The sequence below is a fragment of the Lucilia sericata genome, unplaced genomic scaffold (assembly GCF_015586225.1).
Source record: "Lucilia sericata isolate MDLA Ls3-8-SP2 unplaced genomic scaffold, ASM1558622v1 Contig001183F_arrow, whole genome shotgun sequence".
NCBI classification, from domain to species: domain Eukaryota; kingdom Metazoa; phylum Arthropoda; class Insecta; order Diptera; family Calliphoridae; genus Lucilia; species Lucilia sericata.
Window position 1 is genome coordinate 85,195 of NW_023995150.1, and position 19,703 is coordinate 104,897.

Sequence of the window (19,703 nt, forward strand, 5' to 3'; positions counted from 1 at the left end):
GTACTTTAAATGAGAACTTAAAAATAGTTTATAAAAATGTATTTCAATGTCACTGAAATAATGAAACTTCTAAGAAAACCCGAGTAAAATTACAGCTGTTTTTTGTTTATTACTTAATAAGCTGTCTAAAAAAAGTGTTTATGTTGCTATATTGACAACACTTTTGTTATAACTATGAATTTTCAAATTATTTTACAACGTTTGTTGTTGTTATTGCTAAATTTGCTGCTATTTAATTTCTATTATGTGGTAATTAATTAATTTGTTATTATCATTTACGCTCTCATTTGTAAACAAACTTGTTGCTGTTTGTGCTTATTTTTAACAGTTTTTCATTCTAATTTGAAATTATTACAAATCTGTTGCTATTTACTGCAAATTATCTTTTCATAATTGGCATTAGTTTGTTAAACTATTTTAACATTAATTATGTATTTTGCTTATATTTCTGTTGTAAATTATATAAATTTTTAAATATAATATTTAAATGTAGTAATTAACGGTTAAAATTTTAAAACATGTTTTTAGTTTTTTAAATAACTTAAGTGTTTTTTTTTTAATGCTTCAATTATTTTGTTGTTATTGTTTTGTTTCAAAATCACTATCATTTGGAAAGTATATTGAATTTATCTTACGATATGTTCCATTTAAGAAATCTATTTTGAATGACCCAAAAACCTAGATTTTAGCAAAAATAACAATGAATTTTAAGGCAATATTGAGAATTTTAAAAATAAATAGTCCTTCCGCCCTACTATGGATCGTAGAAAACTGAAATTTTGATTTCCTGAAGTATATTTACGATTCGTTAGATCTAGCTACAAAATTCTTTATTGTATTCGTGTTAATTTTTTTTTTTTTTGCTACTTTGTTGTTTTAATTTCTCTAGTTGATTCAGGTGGGAGTAAATGAAAATTGTTTGGTGCACTTGTTGTGTGTTTTGTTTTTCTTTGGAAATAGCGGAAAATTAAATTTTATTTTTTAAATTGAAAAATTAATTGTTAACAAAAGAAAAAGCTGAGTCAATAAGTGGATACAAAATAAAGCTATAACATATATTAATGAACATTTTAATTGAATATTGATTTTAGGAGTTTTCGATTAAAGAAATGTAGGGACAAATGGAATGGTTGTGGAGCTAGGTTAGGTTTGACAGGTGGCTGCATCGAGCATCCGAAATTACAGCTTGGGTCCAATAATCATCCCTTTGTAATGTGACCTATAAGAAGAAGAGAAGAATAGGAATAGCAGAAAGAGAGACAGTGAATGGGAAGGGGAAAGACGGAAAATATGAAAAGAGCCCAAGCAATAATATGCCTTTTTGTGACAGACTGTGGAACCCCACAGAACTGGTCCACGTTCATATCTATCTATCTATCTATCTATCTATCTATCTATCTATCTATCTATCAATCTATCTATCTACCTATCTATCTATCTATCTATCTATCTATCTATCTATATATCTATCTATCTATCTATCTATCTATCTATCTATCTATCTATCTATCTATCTATCTATCTATCTATCTATCTATCTATCTATCTATCTATCTATCTATCTATCTATCTATCTATCTATCTATCTATCTATCTATCTATCTATCTATCTATCTATCTATCTATCTATCTATCTATCTATCTATCTATCTATCTATCTATCTATCTATCTATCTATCTATCTATCTATCTATCTATCTATCTATCTATCTATCTATCTATCTATATATCTATCTATCTATCTATCTATCTATCTATCTATCTATCTATCAATCTATCTATCTATCTATCTATCTATCTATCTATCTATCTATCTATCTAAGATGCTATACGTAGATCTCAACATGGAGAAGAATATGGGCCAATAATAGGGCCGTTAACGTTGGTCAGGTTCACCTAATTTCAACATTATTTTGAAGAAAGAACGTCCTTCCTCACTTTGGTACTGGTTAAGTTAGGTTCCAGTTTTACAAAGTTACGGTTTTCAAGTAAATATCCAGTCTTTATTTTAAAATTATTTAACATTTTCGGTTCAAAAGTTATTAAATAACTTTAAAAGTGTCTTACTTCATTAAATTACTCAAGAATTTTGTTTTATATTCTTTTAATTCCCTCTAATTAAAACTTTAAATTTAACGATTTCCTTGAATTTAAACACAAACCATAACCTTTAAAACAATTTCAAACTTCTTCCCTTAAGTATCCAACATTTTTTGTGGTTTTGTTTTGACCATATAAAACATATATGAAATGATTACAAAATTAGTCATAAAAAACTACATATATAGTTCATGTTTGTTTATATTAGATCGTAAAATAAATGATTAAAAAAAGTACTTTTAATATAAAAATAGACTCAAGTACTTAAATTATTTTTTTTTTAGTTCAAAAACAAGTTATAACAAACACGGCGGCATGGTTTTTCGAACAGCTCTTAAGGGTTTATGTTTGAAATAGAATTGCGCAACTTTAGTTCAAATAGGTATAAGAATTAATCGGTAACTTGTATCAATTAATAATGATTGAGGTTAGTTGATAAGTTAATGAAATTTTAATAGTTTTAGACTTAATATTGAATTGTTATCAAATAATTTAACTTTCAATTTCTAAGTGTATAAATATTATTTGTACTAAATATAGCTAGAAGTTGTCATATGTTTTTAAAATGATGCAAGATTTTTGAAATAACTATCAATGGATAGTTATTTTAAGACAATGACATATTGAAATGTCAATTATCTTTGATATAAACTATATAAAACTAATACCCCGGTTAATATACCTTTGTAAACAGTTAAGTAACTAATTCTGTTTATTTGTAAAACTCATTTTTAAAGCATAAACTAGTGCCAGTTTATATAACCTAGTAAACAGTCAGGTAGCTAGTTATGTTCAATTTTATAGTCTATCTTAAGTTTTCTAATCATTTTTCAAATATTAACTTATAACATCATTTCTAAAACAATTTAATTACAATAAATAATACTCTTATTTAATAAAAACATTGCAACAAAAGATTAATTATTTTTTTTACTTTTTCTCTAATATTATAATTAAATTTATAAAAAAAATCCATCAAACATTGGAAAAAATCTTTAGTTATTCTTGCAAATGACACATTCATTCTTTCATTTACTCACACATTCATTCATTAATTGAGATGAACACAAACAAAGTAAATGATACTGATGAGAAAAAATTACAAAAGAGATTTTCTCCCTAGACATGTTGTTATGACATAATATCAATTTACACCTAAGAAAAGAGGAAAGGAATAATAAAAACAAAAGGTAAACAAAAAACAACAAATACTATCTGACATATCAAATGTTAAAACAAATGACTACTGATTTTGTTGTTTGTTTTTTTGTAAGTTAAAACATTCTTGTTCTCACATCTACCAGCATAAAGGGGTTAAAGTAACTTGTTTAGCATTATAAGTTATTGGCAAAAAAGCACTAAGTCCAATTTAAATAAATTAAAGATTCAAAAAGAAAATTCTTTATATCAATTTGTAAAATGTTAAACTTAAATAAATTTTCCAACAAAATATTAAAATTTTATTTAAAAAATGTAAAATTAAGATTTTGGACTTCATTGCTTTTGTTAACCGATATCTTAAGTATGACATGTTTCCCTTATATTTTTTTGTTTGTTATTAACAAGTTTATATGTCTAGTTTTATTATACAGTACCTACATATGTATTTATCTATGTATTTATGTAAATACACATGTCTTCTAGCTGTCTTTTTTCTTCGTAATGAACGTGATTAGACAAGAGTAAACCTACCAATTTGTTCACCCTTTTTGTTTACAATTGTTGTTGTTGTTTGAAATCTATCTTATCATTAAAATGAAAAGTTGTAAGAATTTCATATTTTCTATTTAACATTACATCTAACTAATGCTTAATCATTGTTTTAAGTATTCTACAAAAATATTCACTCATAGAAAAATGTTGGTAATTGACAGTAAGTGATAAAAGTAAAACTTTAAATTAATATTAAAACGTAAACTGAAGTACATTAAAATGGAAAAGTAGATAGATAGATAGATAGATAGATAGATAGATAGATAGATAGATAGATAGATAGATAGATAGATAGATAGATAGATAGATAGATAGATAGATAGATAGATAGAAGATAGAGAGATAGATAGATAGCTAGATAGAACTAGATAGATAAGATAGATAGATAGATAGATAGATAGGCTAGATAGATAGAGTAGATAGATAGATTAGATAGATAGATAGATAGATAGATAGATAGATAGATATAGATAGATAGATAGATAATAGATATAGATAGATAGATAAATCTATAGATATCGCTCGATAGATAGCATGAGCTCGCTAGATCGCTCGATAGCTCGCGCTTGCTCGATTATCCGATCGCTCGCTCGGCTCGTCGCTCGTAGCTCGATAGCTCGATCGCTAGCTCGCTGCTCGATCGCTCGCTAGCTAGCTCGCTCGCTCGCTTAGCTAGCTCGCTCGATCGCTAGTCGCTAGCTGCTCTCTGCTCGCTCGCTCGTAGCTCGATCGCTCTCGCTCGCTCGCTCGCTTACTCGCTCGCTCGCTCGCTATGCTCGCTCGTCGATCTCGAGCTGCCTCGCTCGATAGTCGATCGCTCGCTTCGCTAGCTGCTTCGATAGCTCGCTGCTCGCGCTCGCTCGCTCGCTCGCTCGCTCGCTCGCTCGCTCGCTCGCTCGCTCGCTCGCTCGCTCGCTCGCTCGCTCGCTCGCTCGCTCGCTCGCTCGCTCGCTCGCTCGCTCGCTCGCTCGCTCGCTCGCTCGCTCGCTCTCTCGCTCGCTCGCTCGCTCGCTCGCTCTCTCCTCGCTCCTCGCTCGCTCGCTCGCTCGCTCGCTCGCTCGCTCGCTCGCTCGCTCCTCGCTCGCTCGCTCGCTCGCTCGCCCTCGCTCGCTCGCTCGCTCGCTCGCTCGCTCGCTCGCTCGCTCGCTCGCTCGCTCGCTCGCTCGCTCGCTCGCTCGCTGCTCGCTCGCTGCTCGCTCGCTCGCTCGCTCCTCGCTCGCTCGCTCGCTCGCGCTCGCTCGCTCGCTCGCTCGCTCGCTCGCTCGCTCGCTCGCTCGCTCGCTCGCTCGCTCGCTCGCTCGCTCGCTCGCTCGCTCGCTCGCTCGCTCGCTCGCTCGCTCTCTCGCTCGCTCGCTCGCTCGCTCTCTCGCTCGCTCGCTCGCTCGCTCGCTCGCTGCTCGCTCCTCGCTCTCGCTCGCTCGCTCGCTCGCTCGCTCGCTCGCTCTCTCCTCGCTCGCTCGCTCGCTCGCTCGCTCGCTCGCTCGCTCGCTCGCTCGTCGCTCGCTCGCTCGCTCGCTCGCTCGCTCGCCCGCTCCCTCGCCTTTCGCCTTCCTTTCCTTCGCCCTTCCCCCCTTTTTTTGCGTGTCCCTCGTCTCCCCCTTCCCCTCCCCTCGCCTGCCGCCCCTCCCCTCTCCTTTTCCCCCCTCCTTCTCCGCGCTCGCGCCCCCTTTCCCCCCGCCTCTCGCCCCCTTTTCCTTTCTCTCCCCCCCCCTCTTGTTCCCCTGCTCCCCCGTCCCCTCCCCCCCTTCTGACGTGATATGAGTCGCGCTAGTTCTTCCTATTCTTCTTTTTTTTTCTTTTTTCTTATTCTCTTCATTGCATAAAAAAGTTGGCCTTTAACTTTATAGTTGGGTTATAGCTGGTTTTGCTCTTTATAGAATCAACATAGAAATTGTTTTTGTAACTTTAGTGCAGATTGATTTGAGTTTGCATAAAAATTCAAACCAACCCATACACTTGATTACTTGTTGTTGTTGTTGTTTGTGTCAGCCAGTTATCGTGTGTGCTAATGGGTGGTGGTGTAGTGAGTTGTGGTACTTTGGTTATCGACATTTTTCAAATTCTATAACAATCAGTTAATATTTATCGTTGCCTTAGTTGACACCTGTTAAGAAATTCAATTTTTTCAATAACAATTTGTTTTAGAGGGTTTATTATAATATTTTTAATAATTGTCAATAAAACAAGATTTTCAGACAAGTTTGTTTGAAGTTTTAAATTTGCACTTTAAGAATTTTTAAAGTTAAAATAATGTGAACAAGTGTTAAAAATCGTAAGATTTTCAAGAAAAAAAAACCTGAAATAATGAAAAAAATCATCATACCCAGTTTAATTGATACTTATGGTTTAATAAAATTTTGGGATTTTGATTGTGGTAGTCCCTCTACAGAGTCATCATCAAATAAAATACTCAATAGATGTTATAATACCTCACAATGTTATCCCAAAAGAAAGGTGGCTGTACCCTCACCTGTAAAGAAAATGGTAAAGAAAATTTTTTTAATTATTAGGAAATATATTTTTTTATGAATTCCATAAACTTTGGCAAACATTTTGTTAATTTTAAATAATTAATCAAAAACTCACATATTTGCGATAAGATTAAGAAATTCCAAATTTTTTTGTTTATCATTTTAATTAATTATGAGTAGATAACAAATAATGTGTAACATATCAATGAAAAGTTTTCATTATATGTAAGAACTATTGCGAAATATAACAGCCTAATAGTAGGCTTTATATAATAGGGAATATGTATGCTAATTATACCCTACACCACTTTAGTGGGGAGGGTATATTGGATTTGTGCTGATGTTTGTAACATACAAAAATATTCGTCCTAGACCCACCTTAAAGTATACCAATCGGCTTAGAATCGTTTTCTGAGTCGATTAAGCCATGTCCGTCCGTCCGTCCGTCTGGCTGGCTGTCCATGTAAACTTTGTGCGCAAGGTACAGGTCGCAATTTTCAAGATAATTGGATGAAATTTGGCACGCACGTTTTATTTGACCTAAGGACGAAGCCTATTGAAAATGGTTAAGATCGGTCCATTATTTCACCTAGCCCCCATAGAACAGAACCCCCCGAGGGTTCTGAGGCTTCTGAGCTCATAATTATGTTAAATATACATATATATCGATAAAATACGGCACAACTAAGTTTTATAGAAGTCTTGATGACCCTGCCAAATTTCATAAAGATCGGGCCTCATTTGACCCTAGCTCCCATACAAAGTCCCCTTCAGAAAATTACTTGAATGTCCCAAATTAGCTTATAAACACAAATATCGCGATGAAATTCAGCACAATAAAATATTATGTAAATATAAATATATTCACACAATTTTATCGGGCTTGGTCCATATTTGCCCCTAGCCCCCATATAAAGCCTCTTTCAGAAAATTAGTTTTTCATCCATAAATTGCTTAAATGTATCGGAACAAGGGAATATTGAAGATAAATGCTTTATTATGAAAAATAAATCACATTTAATATTCATAACTGGTGTAGGGTATCATATGGTCGGCCACGCCCGACTATAATTTCTTACATGTTTTTATTTAAACAAGGTCTTTGGTCTATAAACTAATTATTTAATCAGTTTTTTAACCAATTAACCTTATAAAGAACTTATTTAAGTTCTATTGTTTAAAAGTAATTCTGCTCAATGTTTATGGGTTATTAATTAGAAAAAGTTTTCACCAACTTTTTTCTAAAAAATTCGATTAGAAAACTTAAAATCAACAATAAAAATATAAATGATTGACTGTCACACACAACTAATCCATCAATTGCATGACTTTTCTTTTTTATATAAAAATTTGCTTTGTTTAGCAAAAGAAACCCAATTGAAATCACTTGATAGTTATTAAATCCCCATGAATGCAATTTACAAAAATAAAATAGGAAAAAGACAAGACAAGAAATAAAAAAAAAACACAATAATAACAACAAGACATAAATCCTTATACCTAAATAAAATAAAAATTTAACTTAAATTTATTAAAATTATTTTAACATTTTCTCTCTTTTGATTGCAGTCTCATCAAATTCGTGCAGTTTCAAGTCCATCCCTAACCTCTGATATTACTACCCCAGCAGGAACAGCAACAGCCAACAATAATGTCCCCGAACACCAAAGAGTACCATCTAGTAATTCATCATATACCACAACTAGTCATGAGGATTGCCAAACCACTAACCAACATAATACTGCCGCCTCCACCTCATCCTCCTCCTCAGCCAGTTCAACACAAAATGTTGGAGTTTTACAGAAATTCAAACGCACATTAACCAATTTCAACAAACATCAACCGTCAGTCAATGCCACAAATCAAACACCAGCAACTACATCAGTTCCAAACACCTCAACAACAACAACAGCAGCAGCAGCAGCAGGAGTTTCAGACTCTTCTGCCTTTCTAATGGCCGGCGATACAGAAATGCAAACGGATGTTACAGATGGCTGTAGCAATACGGCTGTTAGTAATAAATATAGATTTGGCCCCTTAGTATGGCGTACATCAAAGGAACGACGTAAAACAAAATATAATCGTCGTGATAAATGTAACAGTGGTGATTCGGGCATACAAATTGAATTAGAGAATGATGAACAATTTGCTCGAGTTTTGGCGGCTGGTGGCAGTAGTGTTGCCAATCTTAATGGCAGTTTGTTTAATAGAAAACAAGAAGGAATGGTAAGTTTTATAACAATTTTAAGGATCTAAATTTAATAATAGAAATATTTTTAGTTCTAGTTCAGTTCTAGTTCAGTTCTAGTTCAGTTCTAGTTCAGTTCTAGTTCAGTTCTAGTTCAGTTCTAGTTCAGTTCTAGTTCAGTTCTAGTTCAGTTCTAGTTCAGTTCTAGTTCAGTTCTAGTTCAGTTCTAGTTCAGTTCTAGTTCAGTTCTAGTTCAGTTCTAGTTCAGTTCTAGTTCAGTTCTAGTTCAGTTCTAGTTCAGTTCTAGTTCAGTTCTAGTTCAGTTCTAGTTCAGTTCTAGTTTCAGTTCTAGTTCAGTTCTAGTTCAGTTCTAGTTCAGTTCTAGTTCAGTTCTAGTTCAGTTCTAGTTCAGTTCTAGTTCAGTTCTAGTTCAGTTCTAGTTCAGTTCTAGTTCAGTTCTAGTTCAGTTCTAGTTCAGTTCTAGTTCGGTTCTAGTTCAGTTCTAGTTCAGTTCTAGTTCAGTTCTAGTTCAGTTCTAGTTCAGTTCTAGTTCAGTTCTAGTTCAGTTCTAGTTCAGTTCTAGTTCAGTTCTAGTTCAGTTCTAGTTCAGTTCTAGTTCAGTTCTAGTTCAATTCTAGTTCAGTTCAGTTCTAGTTCAGTTCTAGTTCAGTTCTAGTTCAGTTCTAGTTCAGTTCTAGTTCAGTTCTAGTTCAGTTCCAGTTCAGTTCTAGTTCAGTTCCAGTTCAGTTCTAGTTCAGTTCTAGTTCAGTTCTAGTTCAGTTCTAGTTCAGTTCTAGTTCAGTTCTAGTTCAGTTCTAGTTCAGTTCTAGTTCAGTTCTAGTTCAGTTCTAGTTCAGTTCTAGTTCAGTTCTAGTTCAGTTCTAGTTCAGTTCTAGTTCAGTTCTAGTTCAGTTCTAGTTCAGTTCTAGTTCAGTTCTAGTTCAGTTCTAGTTCAGTTCTAGTTCAGTTCTAGTTCAGTTCTAGTCAGTTCTAGTTCAGTTCTAGTTCAGTTCTAGTTCAGTTCTAGTTCAGTTCTAGTTCAGTTCTAGTTCAGTTCAGTTCTAGTTCAGTTCTAGTTCAGTTCTAGTTCAGTTCTAGTTCAGTTCTAGTTCAGTTCTAGTTCAGTTCTAGTTCAGTTCTAGTTCAGTTCTAGTTCAGTTCTAGTTCAGTTCTAGTTCAGTTCTAGTTCAGTTCTAGTTCAGTTCTAGTTCAGTTCTAGTTCAGTTCTAGTTCAGTTCTAGTTCAGTTCTAGTTCAGTTCTAGTTCAGTTCTTAGTTCAGTTTCTAGTTCAGTTCTAGTTCAGTTCTAGTTCAGTTCTAGTTCAGTTCTAGTTCAGTTCTTAGTTCAGTTCTAGTTCAGTTCTAGTTTCAGTTTCTAGTTCAGTTCTAGTTCAGTTCTAGTTCAGTTCTAGTTCAGTGTCTAGTTCAATTCTAGTTCAATTCTAGTTTCAGTTCTAGTTCAGTTTCTAGTTCTTCTAGTTCAGTTCTAGTTCAGTCTAGTTCAGTTCTAGTTCAGTTCTAGTTCAGTTCTAGTTCAGTTCTAGTTCAGTTCTAGTTCAGTTCTAGTTCAGTTCTAGTTCAGTTCTAGTTCAGTTCTAGTTCAGTTTCTAGTTCAATTTTCTAGTTCAATTCATAGTTCAGTTCTAGTTCAGTTCTAGTTCAGTTCTAGTTCAGTTCTAGTTTAGTTCTAGTTTAGTTCTAGTTCAGTTCTAGTTCAGTTCAGTTCTAGTTCAGTTCTAGTTCAGTTCTAGTTCAGTTCTAGTTCAGTTCTAGTTCAGTTCTAGTTCAGTTCTAGTTCAGTTCTAGTTCAGTTCAAGTTCAGTTCTAGTTCAGTTCTAGTTCAGTTCTAGTTCAGTTCTAGTTCAGTTCTAGTTCAGTTCTAGTTCAGTTCTAGTTCAGTTCTAGTTCAGTTCTAGTTCAATTCTAGTTCAGTTCTAGTTCAGTTCTAGTTCAGTTCTAGTTCAGTTCTAGTTCAGTTCTAGTTCAATTCTAGTTCAGTTCTAGTTCAGTTCTAGTTCTGTTATTTAAGCCGAAACCCCTTTAAATCTATTAAATATTTAATATGTTCCTTCTCTTTTTCCCATTCTTCAGAGTTCCCTGCGTGTACGTGCCGTACGACGAACCAATTCCGCCAAAGTGACATCAATAATAGATGAAAATACTTCTGCATCGACCACACATTCGAGCAAAGTAAATATACTAAAACGCATGGACATGCATAATGAGAGAGAAGCACCCGAGTCATTACCCACACGTTCTATAAGTCAACCCAATGGTCTAGAGTCTTGTGGTATGACACGCAACGATTTGGACGATAGTGACAGTGATAGTGTAACATCACATGAAGAAGGTAAATAAATAAAATCTAGAAAAAAAAGAATAGAAAAATAATTAAAAAAACTGCAAACAACAGTTTACAATACATTAAACACCTTGCCACCTTTAAATAACTGAAAGGTTAAAGTTCATAGTAAAAGACAATAAAAAACAATATAATATTGATTTTAATAGTTTTGCTCTTTTATTTTGTTTATTAATTTTAGCATCCAGTTATTATCCCATTTATGCTGAAGTATTATACAATTTTACTGCAGCCGGACCACAAGAGTTGGGCTTAGAAAAGGGTACATTAATTGAAATACTACGTAAAGAAATTGGTCCCTGGTGGTTTGGTCGCATTAAAAAAGAAGATGCCAGTTTAGTGGAGGAAATATTAGATCCTGAATTGGGTTGGTTCCCAAAAGAGTTTGTACGTGTTATACATTCGCCCGAAACGGATTTCTTCTATCTGCAACACATGGCCGAACAGCAACAACAACAACAACAGCAGCAACAGCAACAACAGAACACAGCAAACCAGCTAAGTCATGAATTTAATGAGAATAATTCGCAAAGCGGAAATCATACATTGAATACATCATCAAGTGCTCCTTGTGCACTTGACAATAGCAACAGCAGCATGGAAGATAATTGTAATACCACCGTAATTGATCAGCATAATGTCACAACCATTGTAATTGAATCATCATCATCATCACCACCCTCATCATTGACGACGACCTCGACACCTCATTTTGTGGGCCTAGCAACTAATACGTCTAATAATGATGCTGCAACAGTCAATAATACAACAACAACCTTAACAGCCAATACTAACAGCACACAAGCCATTCTATCGACATCTCAAAGTCTTAATGTCATTATGGATAGTGCCGATTTGTTGCGTCGAAGTGCTGTTAAAGAACTATTGGATACGGAAGTTAATTATGTGAAATTATTGTCGGCCATATGTGAGGGGTAAGTTGGATGGAAATAATTTAAATTTTATAAATAAATTTCTAATTTTATTTTCTTTTTCGTGTTTTAGTTATTTGCCTGCTATGAGCAAACGTATCGATATCTTTTCACCCAATAGTATACGTTTGATTTTCTCCAATATAACAGCGATTTATAAGTTTCAACGTAAATTTTTAGAAGCCTTACGCAAGGGCATCGAACAAAATCAGGTGGCTAAAGTATTTTTGAAAATGGTAAGTTGTTAATTTCAAGAAAATATGGAATATTATTTCTAAGGAATCCTTTTTTTATATTATTTACAGCATAAGGGATTCTTATGTTATTCAACATATTGCAATTCATATCCCCGGGCCTTAATTGAATTGGCTTCCTATGAGAGAGTTAAAGATGCTCGCACAATATTGGATAAGTAAGTTCAATTTTTATATACTTTTTTTGTAGAAATGAATATGTGAATACTGAATTTATAACTCTACTAACTCCCTCCAACTCTTCTATCTCTTACCTTCTTACAGTTGTCGAGAATTGGAAAATTTAGCTGAATTACCCCTCTCCGCTCATTTGTTGGCACCAGTGCAACGCATTTGCCGCTATCCTTTGCACTTGGGAGAAATGATTAAAAGTTCGGCCAAGGGTGCAGAACCACCAGCATTCGCTCTCCATGAATATGAACAAATCGATGTTAGTCAATTGGATATACCCGATACCACGGAGACCATTGATATGGCTCTAGAAGCCATGAAATCTGTTACCGAAGCTGTTAATGAAGGCAAACGTCATAGTGAGACAATAGCACGTCATCAGGCTAGTTTTCAAAATTTCAAAGGACCTCCGCTACACCTACACAGTACACGTTTCTTTGTACAAATCGATGCCACGCGCCAGAAACAAAATCTTTGGAATAGTAGTTGCACTCTATTTCTCTTCGATAACCAATTGGTGTATTGTAAGCGAGACATTATCAAGAGATCTAATTTTATCTATAAAGGACGCATATTTTTGGATAGATGTCGTGTGGTGAATGTAAGAGATGGTAAAATGTTTGGTCATACCATTAAAAATTCCCTAAGGATTTACTGTGAGGCCAGAGATAAATGGTTTGATTTTAGTTTTCGTTCAGCCAATCGTAAGCATAGATTTTTGAATACCCTAGCCTTGGAGCGTCAATTTGGAGGCAAGTCCTTGTATATATCAGAAATGACAGGATTTGAATATGCTTTCGAGGAAAGAGATTATTCCGATCAATCGGATTATGAGGGCGGTGATAGTGGTGAACAGAAATTAAAAGAATTTTTATATGAAACCAATTTAAATACCGGCAATAATACAAATACTTCAGGTGAATCATCGGTGCCTGAGTCACCAGCCAAATCCTTTAAATATAGTGATACTTTACCGCATAAAAAGACACAAAGACTAGATACTACGTCGAGTGGTCAGGTGAATGATAATCAGACAGGTTCTTTGGGACGCAGACGTTTAGGTAATTGGTTTAGAAAACCCAAAAGTACCGCCTCCACACCCAATCAGTCGCCCACACACAAAACCACACAATCGGCTCATTCTACAGGAGATTTACAATTAACCGGCACTGATCTTACCGAAACCTATACGGTATTAGAACATACCGAAAATGGTGGTGTTAGTTCGTAAATTTATTGAAAATTTAAATTTGCTAAGAAAATATTAAGGAATCTCAGTTTTTTTTTATTTTAAAAAAATTTCGTTTCTCTCTAAAACTGTTCTATCTCTCTCACTCTTTTTCTATCGCTCTGTGTAAAAATTTGTTTTATTTGTACAAAATATTTCTAAATATATTGGAAATGTCAATTATATAATTGTTGTTTAAAAGAATTGTTAATTATTTTAAATTTTAAAAGTAAAAATATATTCGCTATAACTGTTTATTATGTAAAATTTGTTTATTTTTTTTTTAATTTAAAAAAGTTTTAATTGTACAGTTGTAAATTTTATTATTTTTTATACTTTTTTTTATATATTTAAATTATATTTTATTTATTTGTTTTTAAGTTAACAAAACGAACAAACTGGAAGATTTGAAATTAAGTCATTAACCTTTGCTATTATTAAGTTTTTATTTTTTATATTTAAGATAAAAAATATTAAAGTTTTTTTTATTATATTTCCTTAACATTTTTTTATTTAGTACATAAAAAACCAAATAATTATTAAAGCAAAACAATTTTAAAAAATGTTGAGAAAAAAAAATAAAATAAAAAAACAAAATGTTAACATTCAAAAAAGCAATTTTTTTTATAAAAATTCAAATATAAAAATTATTATTAAACATTAAAATAAAAAAAAAGTCCTTAAAAAACCCCACTCAAACAAAAAAATGACATTTTATTAAAAACCTTACTAAAACATAAGTTTAAAACTAAAAGTAATAAAAATACTTAAACATAAAAAGAAAAACAAGTTTAAAAACACAACAAATAATAAGTCTGGTTTATAATAAATGAAACAAACAAATAGTTAAACTGTTTTGAAAACTAACCCAAAAAATTTAAAAAAGAAAATCAATAAAAAAAAAATAATGTTAAATTTATATTAAAAAATGAAATATTTAAAAAATATATAAATACTTAAAAAAAAAACATAAATAAAATTTTTGTTTTCTTTTTAATTTCTTTCAATTTTGTTAATTTTTCAAAAACAAACAGCACTTTAAAAATTTATTAAAAAAAAAAAGGCAAACTACCCACAGTAATTGATATTGTTATAGTAAGACAAACAAATTATTAAACTAAAATATTAATAAATAAAACATAATGTTGATATTATACATGTATTTAAACAAATACTTAAAATAGTTAAAAGACAAATTAATGATATAGTACACAGTCACAACTCAATATATAAAATATAATGCCTCCAAAAAGAAAAAGAAACTTAAATACTTTATCTACATGTCACCTTCACATACATACATACATACATACACACACACCCTCTAAAACTATTAACTACTAAATATTTAACTAAATTATTTAAATTTTAAAACATATAGAGCCAAATCTCTAGAAATTTTTATATTTTTTACATTTGAAAAGAAAATTTAACAATTTGTTTGCCTCTTGACTTTTAAACACGGACAGACATTACATAGAATTTAAGGATAATCTAAACTTGCTGTTAGATTGAAACCGGAACTAATTTAGGAGGACTTTAATTGATGATTGTGTTTTTCAGTTATGAATTTAAGAGCGGTTAACTTTGTTAGTATTGCCAACTTTTCAGTCAAAAACATAAACAAAGAACAGCTGTTTTTTGCAAATATTACTTTTGTAAAATGAAAAATTTTAGAAAATATGAAAATAAACATTTAAAACACTAATAATTTAAAAAAAATAAATCCAAAAAATTACTATTTACTTAAAAAATTAAGTTTTTCTTCTTCCGAATTGATTATTTTATGTTTTTGTTCATTTTGTTTTCTCAATTATAACATAGGTTTTAATTGGCCAATAACACTCGGTTAAACTCAGATAATAAGTAACGTAACTGATTACTGAAAAACACAAAATATAGATTAAACTAGGTTTAAACAAAGAACTCTGCTCTAAGCAGAGTTTAGTCTGAATCTGACCTCAGAATTTGATTACATCATGAAGTTTTCGGTAGATTTTGGTCTAAAGTTTGAGATGCTGCATATTCAAGACGTTATTTACGGCACCATGTCAGATGTTTTTGTATTTATAGATATATTTATAAAAATTTATTTTGTCACCTGAAGATCCTTTATAATGGCTTCAAAATTAAGGTTTAACTTAGGTTATATCCTGCTGTTACTTACAGATATCTTCATCTTAAGTTTGAAACAATTATAAATTCCAAAATATACGATTTTTCGCTACATTTGGCCTATTGTTTTTCAACAAAATTATATGTTAGGGAGGTTACTCTGTAACTCGATTCGAAAGCAAACATTTTCGAATTTGTATGTTTAATATATTGTGTTTCGAAAGTTTTTTTCTTGTGAATCCGAAAAGTAGTTTTTGAGATATCATCCATTTAAGTTATAAAAAATGTTATAAAACCAATCCATAAAATAGCCCATGAACTATTCCATAGATTAGTCAATAGACTACTATATAGATTTGTTTTATACTCCCTTTGGGATTAGTTAATGAACCAGTCAAAAGAATAATCAATAGCCTAGTCAATATACTGTTCAGTAAGCTAGTCTCTAGACTAGTTCGATAAATAGTGCGTAAACCAGATATCGTCCATTTTTTGGTAAATAATGGTAAAGTCAATTTTTTATGGAATTTATATTTAATAAATTCTCGAATCTTTTCAAGTACCCCTTTTTAAAGGTCGATAGGTCGATTCATAATTTCGTCTAGTTCCCCTATAAAGTTATATGTATTTAAAACCCAAAATGGCGAGACCTTGAGAATGTCAGTTATACTTTAATAAATTGAACAGAAGTATTGATATTACGCTAAGATTTTATATTATACAGTTTCCAATGAATTCTTTTTCGATCGGTCTATAATTGATGTTTCCTGTTTAAGAACCATAATTTTTTACGGTTTATTTGATTCGTTTTATAATTTACACATTAAATTTTACAATAGTCCTCTTTTTAAAAGAAATACGCAATAATTAGCTTAATAACCTAAAAAATTCGTTCAAAAAAGGCATTTAACACCAATTTCCCTTGAGGTCCTATTATAGTTGATGCTGAGACTGAATACTTGTAAGGCAACCGGTAAATTGATTTGAGTGCAAAAAGCATCTATTCGAAAATAGCACAATAAAGCCCTGAGTCCTTACAGTTAAGCTCATTAATCGAAGTCAAAATTTTAAATAAACATTTTGTTTTGAATTAAATTACAATTTCAACACCCAGTAGTAAGTCATCTAATAAATTTATTAAATTATTTAAACAAAATTTATAATTTTACTCATTAACTCATAATACTTAACTTAAAAAAAAATCCATTACTTAGCTAGTCTTAACCTAAAACAAAATAATTTAAAACTCAAAATTTTTCTGAAATTATAATCTAATAAAAAAAAAACATGCTAAAAACACCTTGATCGAATTTATAATTATTAATTTATAATGAATTAAGTTTTTTTATTGAGTATTAAAAAAAAAAAAAAAAAACCACAAACATAACATAGTTTTTTTAATATAACCTAAAAAATATTAAGAAAATTTTTAAAATTTTGGAAAAAAAAACCGAAATAAGTAAATACCAATATTTAACATAAAAAATGCCAAATTAACATTAATTAATAAAAATAATTAAAAAAAGAAATATAAATTTAAAAAAATAATAAAAATTAAGTTAAACTGGATATTTTTTTAATAAATCCTAAATAATTTGGTTTAAATTAAAAAAAAAAAATAACTGTTATTACATACATACAATTTAGTTCTTAATATTTTTAGTTAAGAAAACAATTACAAAAACATATAATTAAACAATTAAATACATTTAACAGAAACACACAAGAAAAAACCAACAACAAGGAATATTATAACAATAATGATGGAAAAAAATAAACATTGGTTTATATAATTAAATATATAGGAAAGTTAGAGTTAAACAAACAAGAAAAAAATAACAACAAAACTATTAAATAGTTTGTTTTTTTGGGGAAAATTATCTAAGCTAGAATGGCAAAATTGTTATTAACAATTTAAGCATAGAAAAGGGAAATGGTCTTACTATTAACTCTTATTATTTTTAAATTTTTATAAACAAAAAAAATTTAAAAATTATTTGGTAAATAATTGTTAGCTGAACGTTTTTTAGTTTTACTAAATATGAAACTGTTTTATCCTTATTATAAAGGGATAATTGATATCACAAGAAAACAAGAACAACAAAAACAAAAACACTTATACACTTTATAAAACTAAAAACCTACAACAATTATTACATAAAGAAAAAAAACATATAAAACAACATAATTGTCAAAATAATAACAACAACAAGAAGAGTATAATATATATGCCAAAAATAAATAAAAAGATATAAATAAATACAAAAAAATATATATTTAATCTAAAATAAATAAAACATTTTAATGAAATTGTGTTTTTTATTACTATTGACTATTGGTAGTTATTTGGCCACACTTTGAGTTTGTTTATGTACGATATGGCATCTCTTTAAATAAAATGCAACTCTGTGCTTCATTTTCATCAGCAAAGATTTCAACGCAAAAAGGAGGTCTATCTAATAAAATTTAATTTTTAAGTGTTAAATTTGTTAAATTTATTATAAATTTTTATAAAAATCTGTAAATAAGAAGTGCAATTTTATTTATATGCTGTAAAATAACTGGACAAAGAAATTGGTAGCCTGCTTTCAATGCGGTAAGTAGTTGAAAAAAATTGCAATTGTAGAAAGATTGCGGCAAATAAAAAAGTGAAAATTTCTTAACTTTGAATAATTATCAGTTAAAAGTGCCTTGAAATGGAATGCAGTTCATTTAATTTGTTGATTCTAGTTGACTTGTACTTTCCAAATTGTAAAAATTAGGTTTCGCAAGACTTTCAGGAAAAAATCTCATTTGTAACTCCACTGGCATCGGTAGAGTTCTTTTTTTTCAAAATTCAGTGTGTTTTTTAAGAAGGTTTAAGGAAACAGTATTCCGAATAGTGTTTTTGAAAATCAGTCCATAAATGGCTAAAATACATATTGTGGTATAGTTTTGCAATGTAGTTTAAAAACAAATGCTTTGAAAAAGAGCATTCCGAATATTGGGCATCTTTGATAATCATTTGGGTTTATAAAATTTTTATGTTTTTGTGAATAAGTGAGATAAAAACGATTTTGGAAAAACGAAATTGGAATTAAAATTATTCCTATTGGACTTTGTAAAACAAATTTCCAATATTTTATTGTCTCTTACGTTGTGGACCAAATTGTGTGGCCAAAATGTCATACAATTTGTTTCATCTCAGTCGTTTGAGATGAGCTTTGACAAAGCCATAATACGGAGTTTCTAAATTCAGTTCCGCCTGGACTTTGTAAAACGAATTTAATAGGTACGGCATGATCTGTAAGCGACTGTTACTTCATCCCGATAAAATTTTTATGAATAAACTAGCTGACCCGACAGACGTTGTCCTGTCCAAATTAGAAAAAATGTTTATGTTCGATTTGTGATTTTAGATAAATCGAAAAAAGTGAGCGTAAAAGTGGGCGTGGTCAATTATTCTTTCAGTAAAACTTTAAATTTGATTACTATGAACATGTTTTAAAAAATTTAGCCAAATCGGTGCATCCGTTTTCCGATTTTAGATAAATCGAAAAAAGTGGGCGTGGTAAATTTTTCTTTCAGTAAAAACTTAAATTAGATTACTACGACCATTTAAATAAAAAATTAACCAAATCGGTGCAGCCGTTTTCCGATTTTAGATAAATCGAAAAAAGTGTGCGTAAAACGTAAGTTGGACTATGACGAACATTTCAGTAAAAAAATTGTCCAAATCGGTCTAGCCGTTCTCAACTGATGCAATTACCAACGAACGACAATTGATTTTTTTTTATATAGATAGATAGATGAAAAAAAACCAAACTAAAAGATCGATCATAATCGAATAAAAAATAACTTTAGAATTAAAACTGTTCCGATTAGACTTTGTAAAAAGAATTTGCAATATTTTATTGATTCAAACTTTGTATTTTCTTTCACATAATCTTCAAAATCTCAGCAGATGATCCAATGCAACCCTAAAAGATGGTAATTTCTACAAATATTGTTGACAAGCTTCGAGCCATAATCTATAAAAAGATTTTGCATTGAGTTCCAAGACTTAATATTGCGCAATTTTTACATTCATCCATAAGTTCATTGTAGTTTGCTAGGCAGTTGCATATGTTTTAAGTGTATTATGAGGAGCCCATCCACATGCAAAACATTCCGTTGGGATAACACGTTCTT

General features: G+C 31.3%; 1 protein-coding gene across 2 annotated transcripts in view; it reads left to right on the plus strand.

The window, feature by feature from the left end:
- Window positions 1-14,307, plus strand: part of LOC119610415 (serine-rich adhesin for platelets) — a 32,208-nt gene extending 17,901 nt beyond the window's left edge. The window contains exons 1-7 of one of the 2 annotated variants that reach the window (XM_037965600.1): window positions 6,049-6,297; window positions 7,854-8,510; window positions 10,563-10,821; window positions 11,015-11,768; window positions 11,839-12,001; window positions 12,071-12,177; window positions 12,284-14,306. In XM_037965600.1, coding sequence (XP_037821528.1) covers window positions 6,118-6,297; window positions 7,854-8,510; window positions 10,563-10,821; window positions 11,015-11,768; window positions 11,839-12,001; window positions 12,071-12,177; window positions 12,284-13,421 — 3,258 coding nt within the window. In that variant the 5' untranslated portion in view covers window positions 6,049-6,117 and the 3' untranslated portion in view covers window positions 13,422-14,306. Of the gene's footprint in view, window positions 1-6,048; window positions 6,298-7,853; window positions 8,511-10,562; window positions 10,822-11,014; window positions 11,769-11,838; window positions 12,002-12,070; window positions 12,178-12,283 lie in introns of those variants that run through there. The other variant, XM_037965599.1, reaches the window with a different exon arrangement.
- The last annotated feature ends 5,396 nt before the right edge of the window (window positions 14,308-19,703 follow it).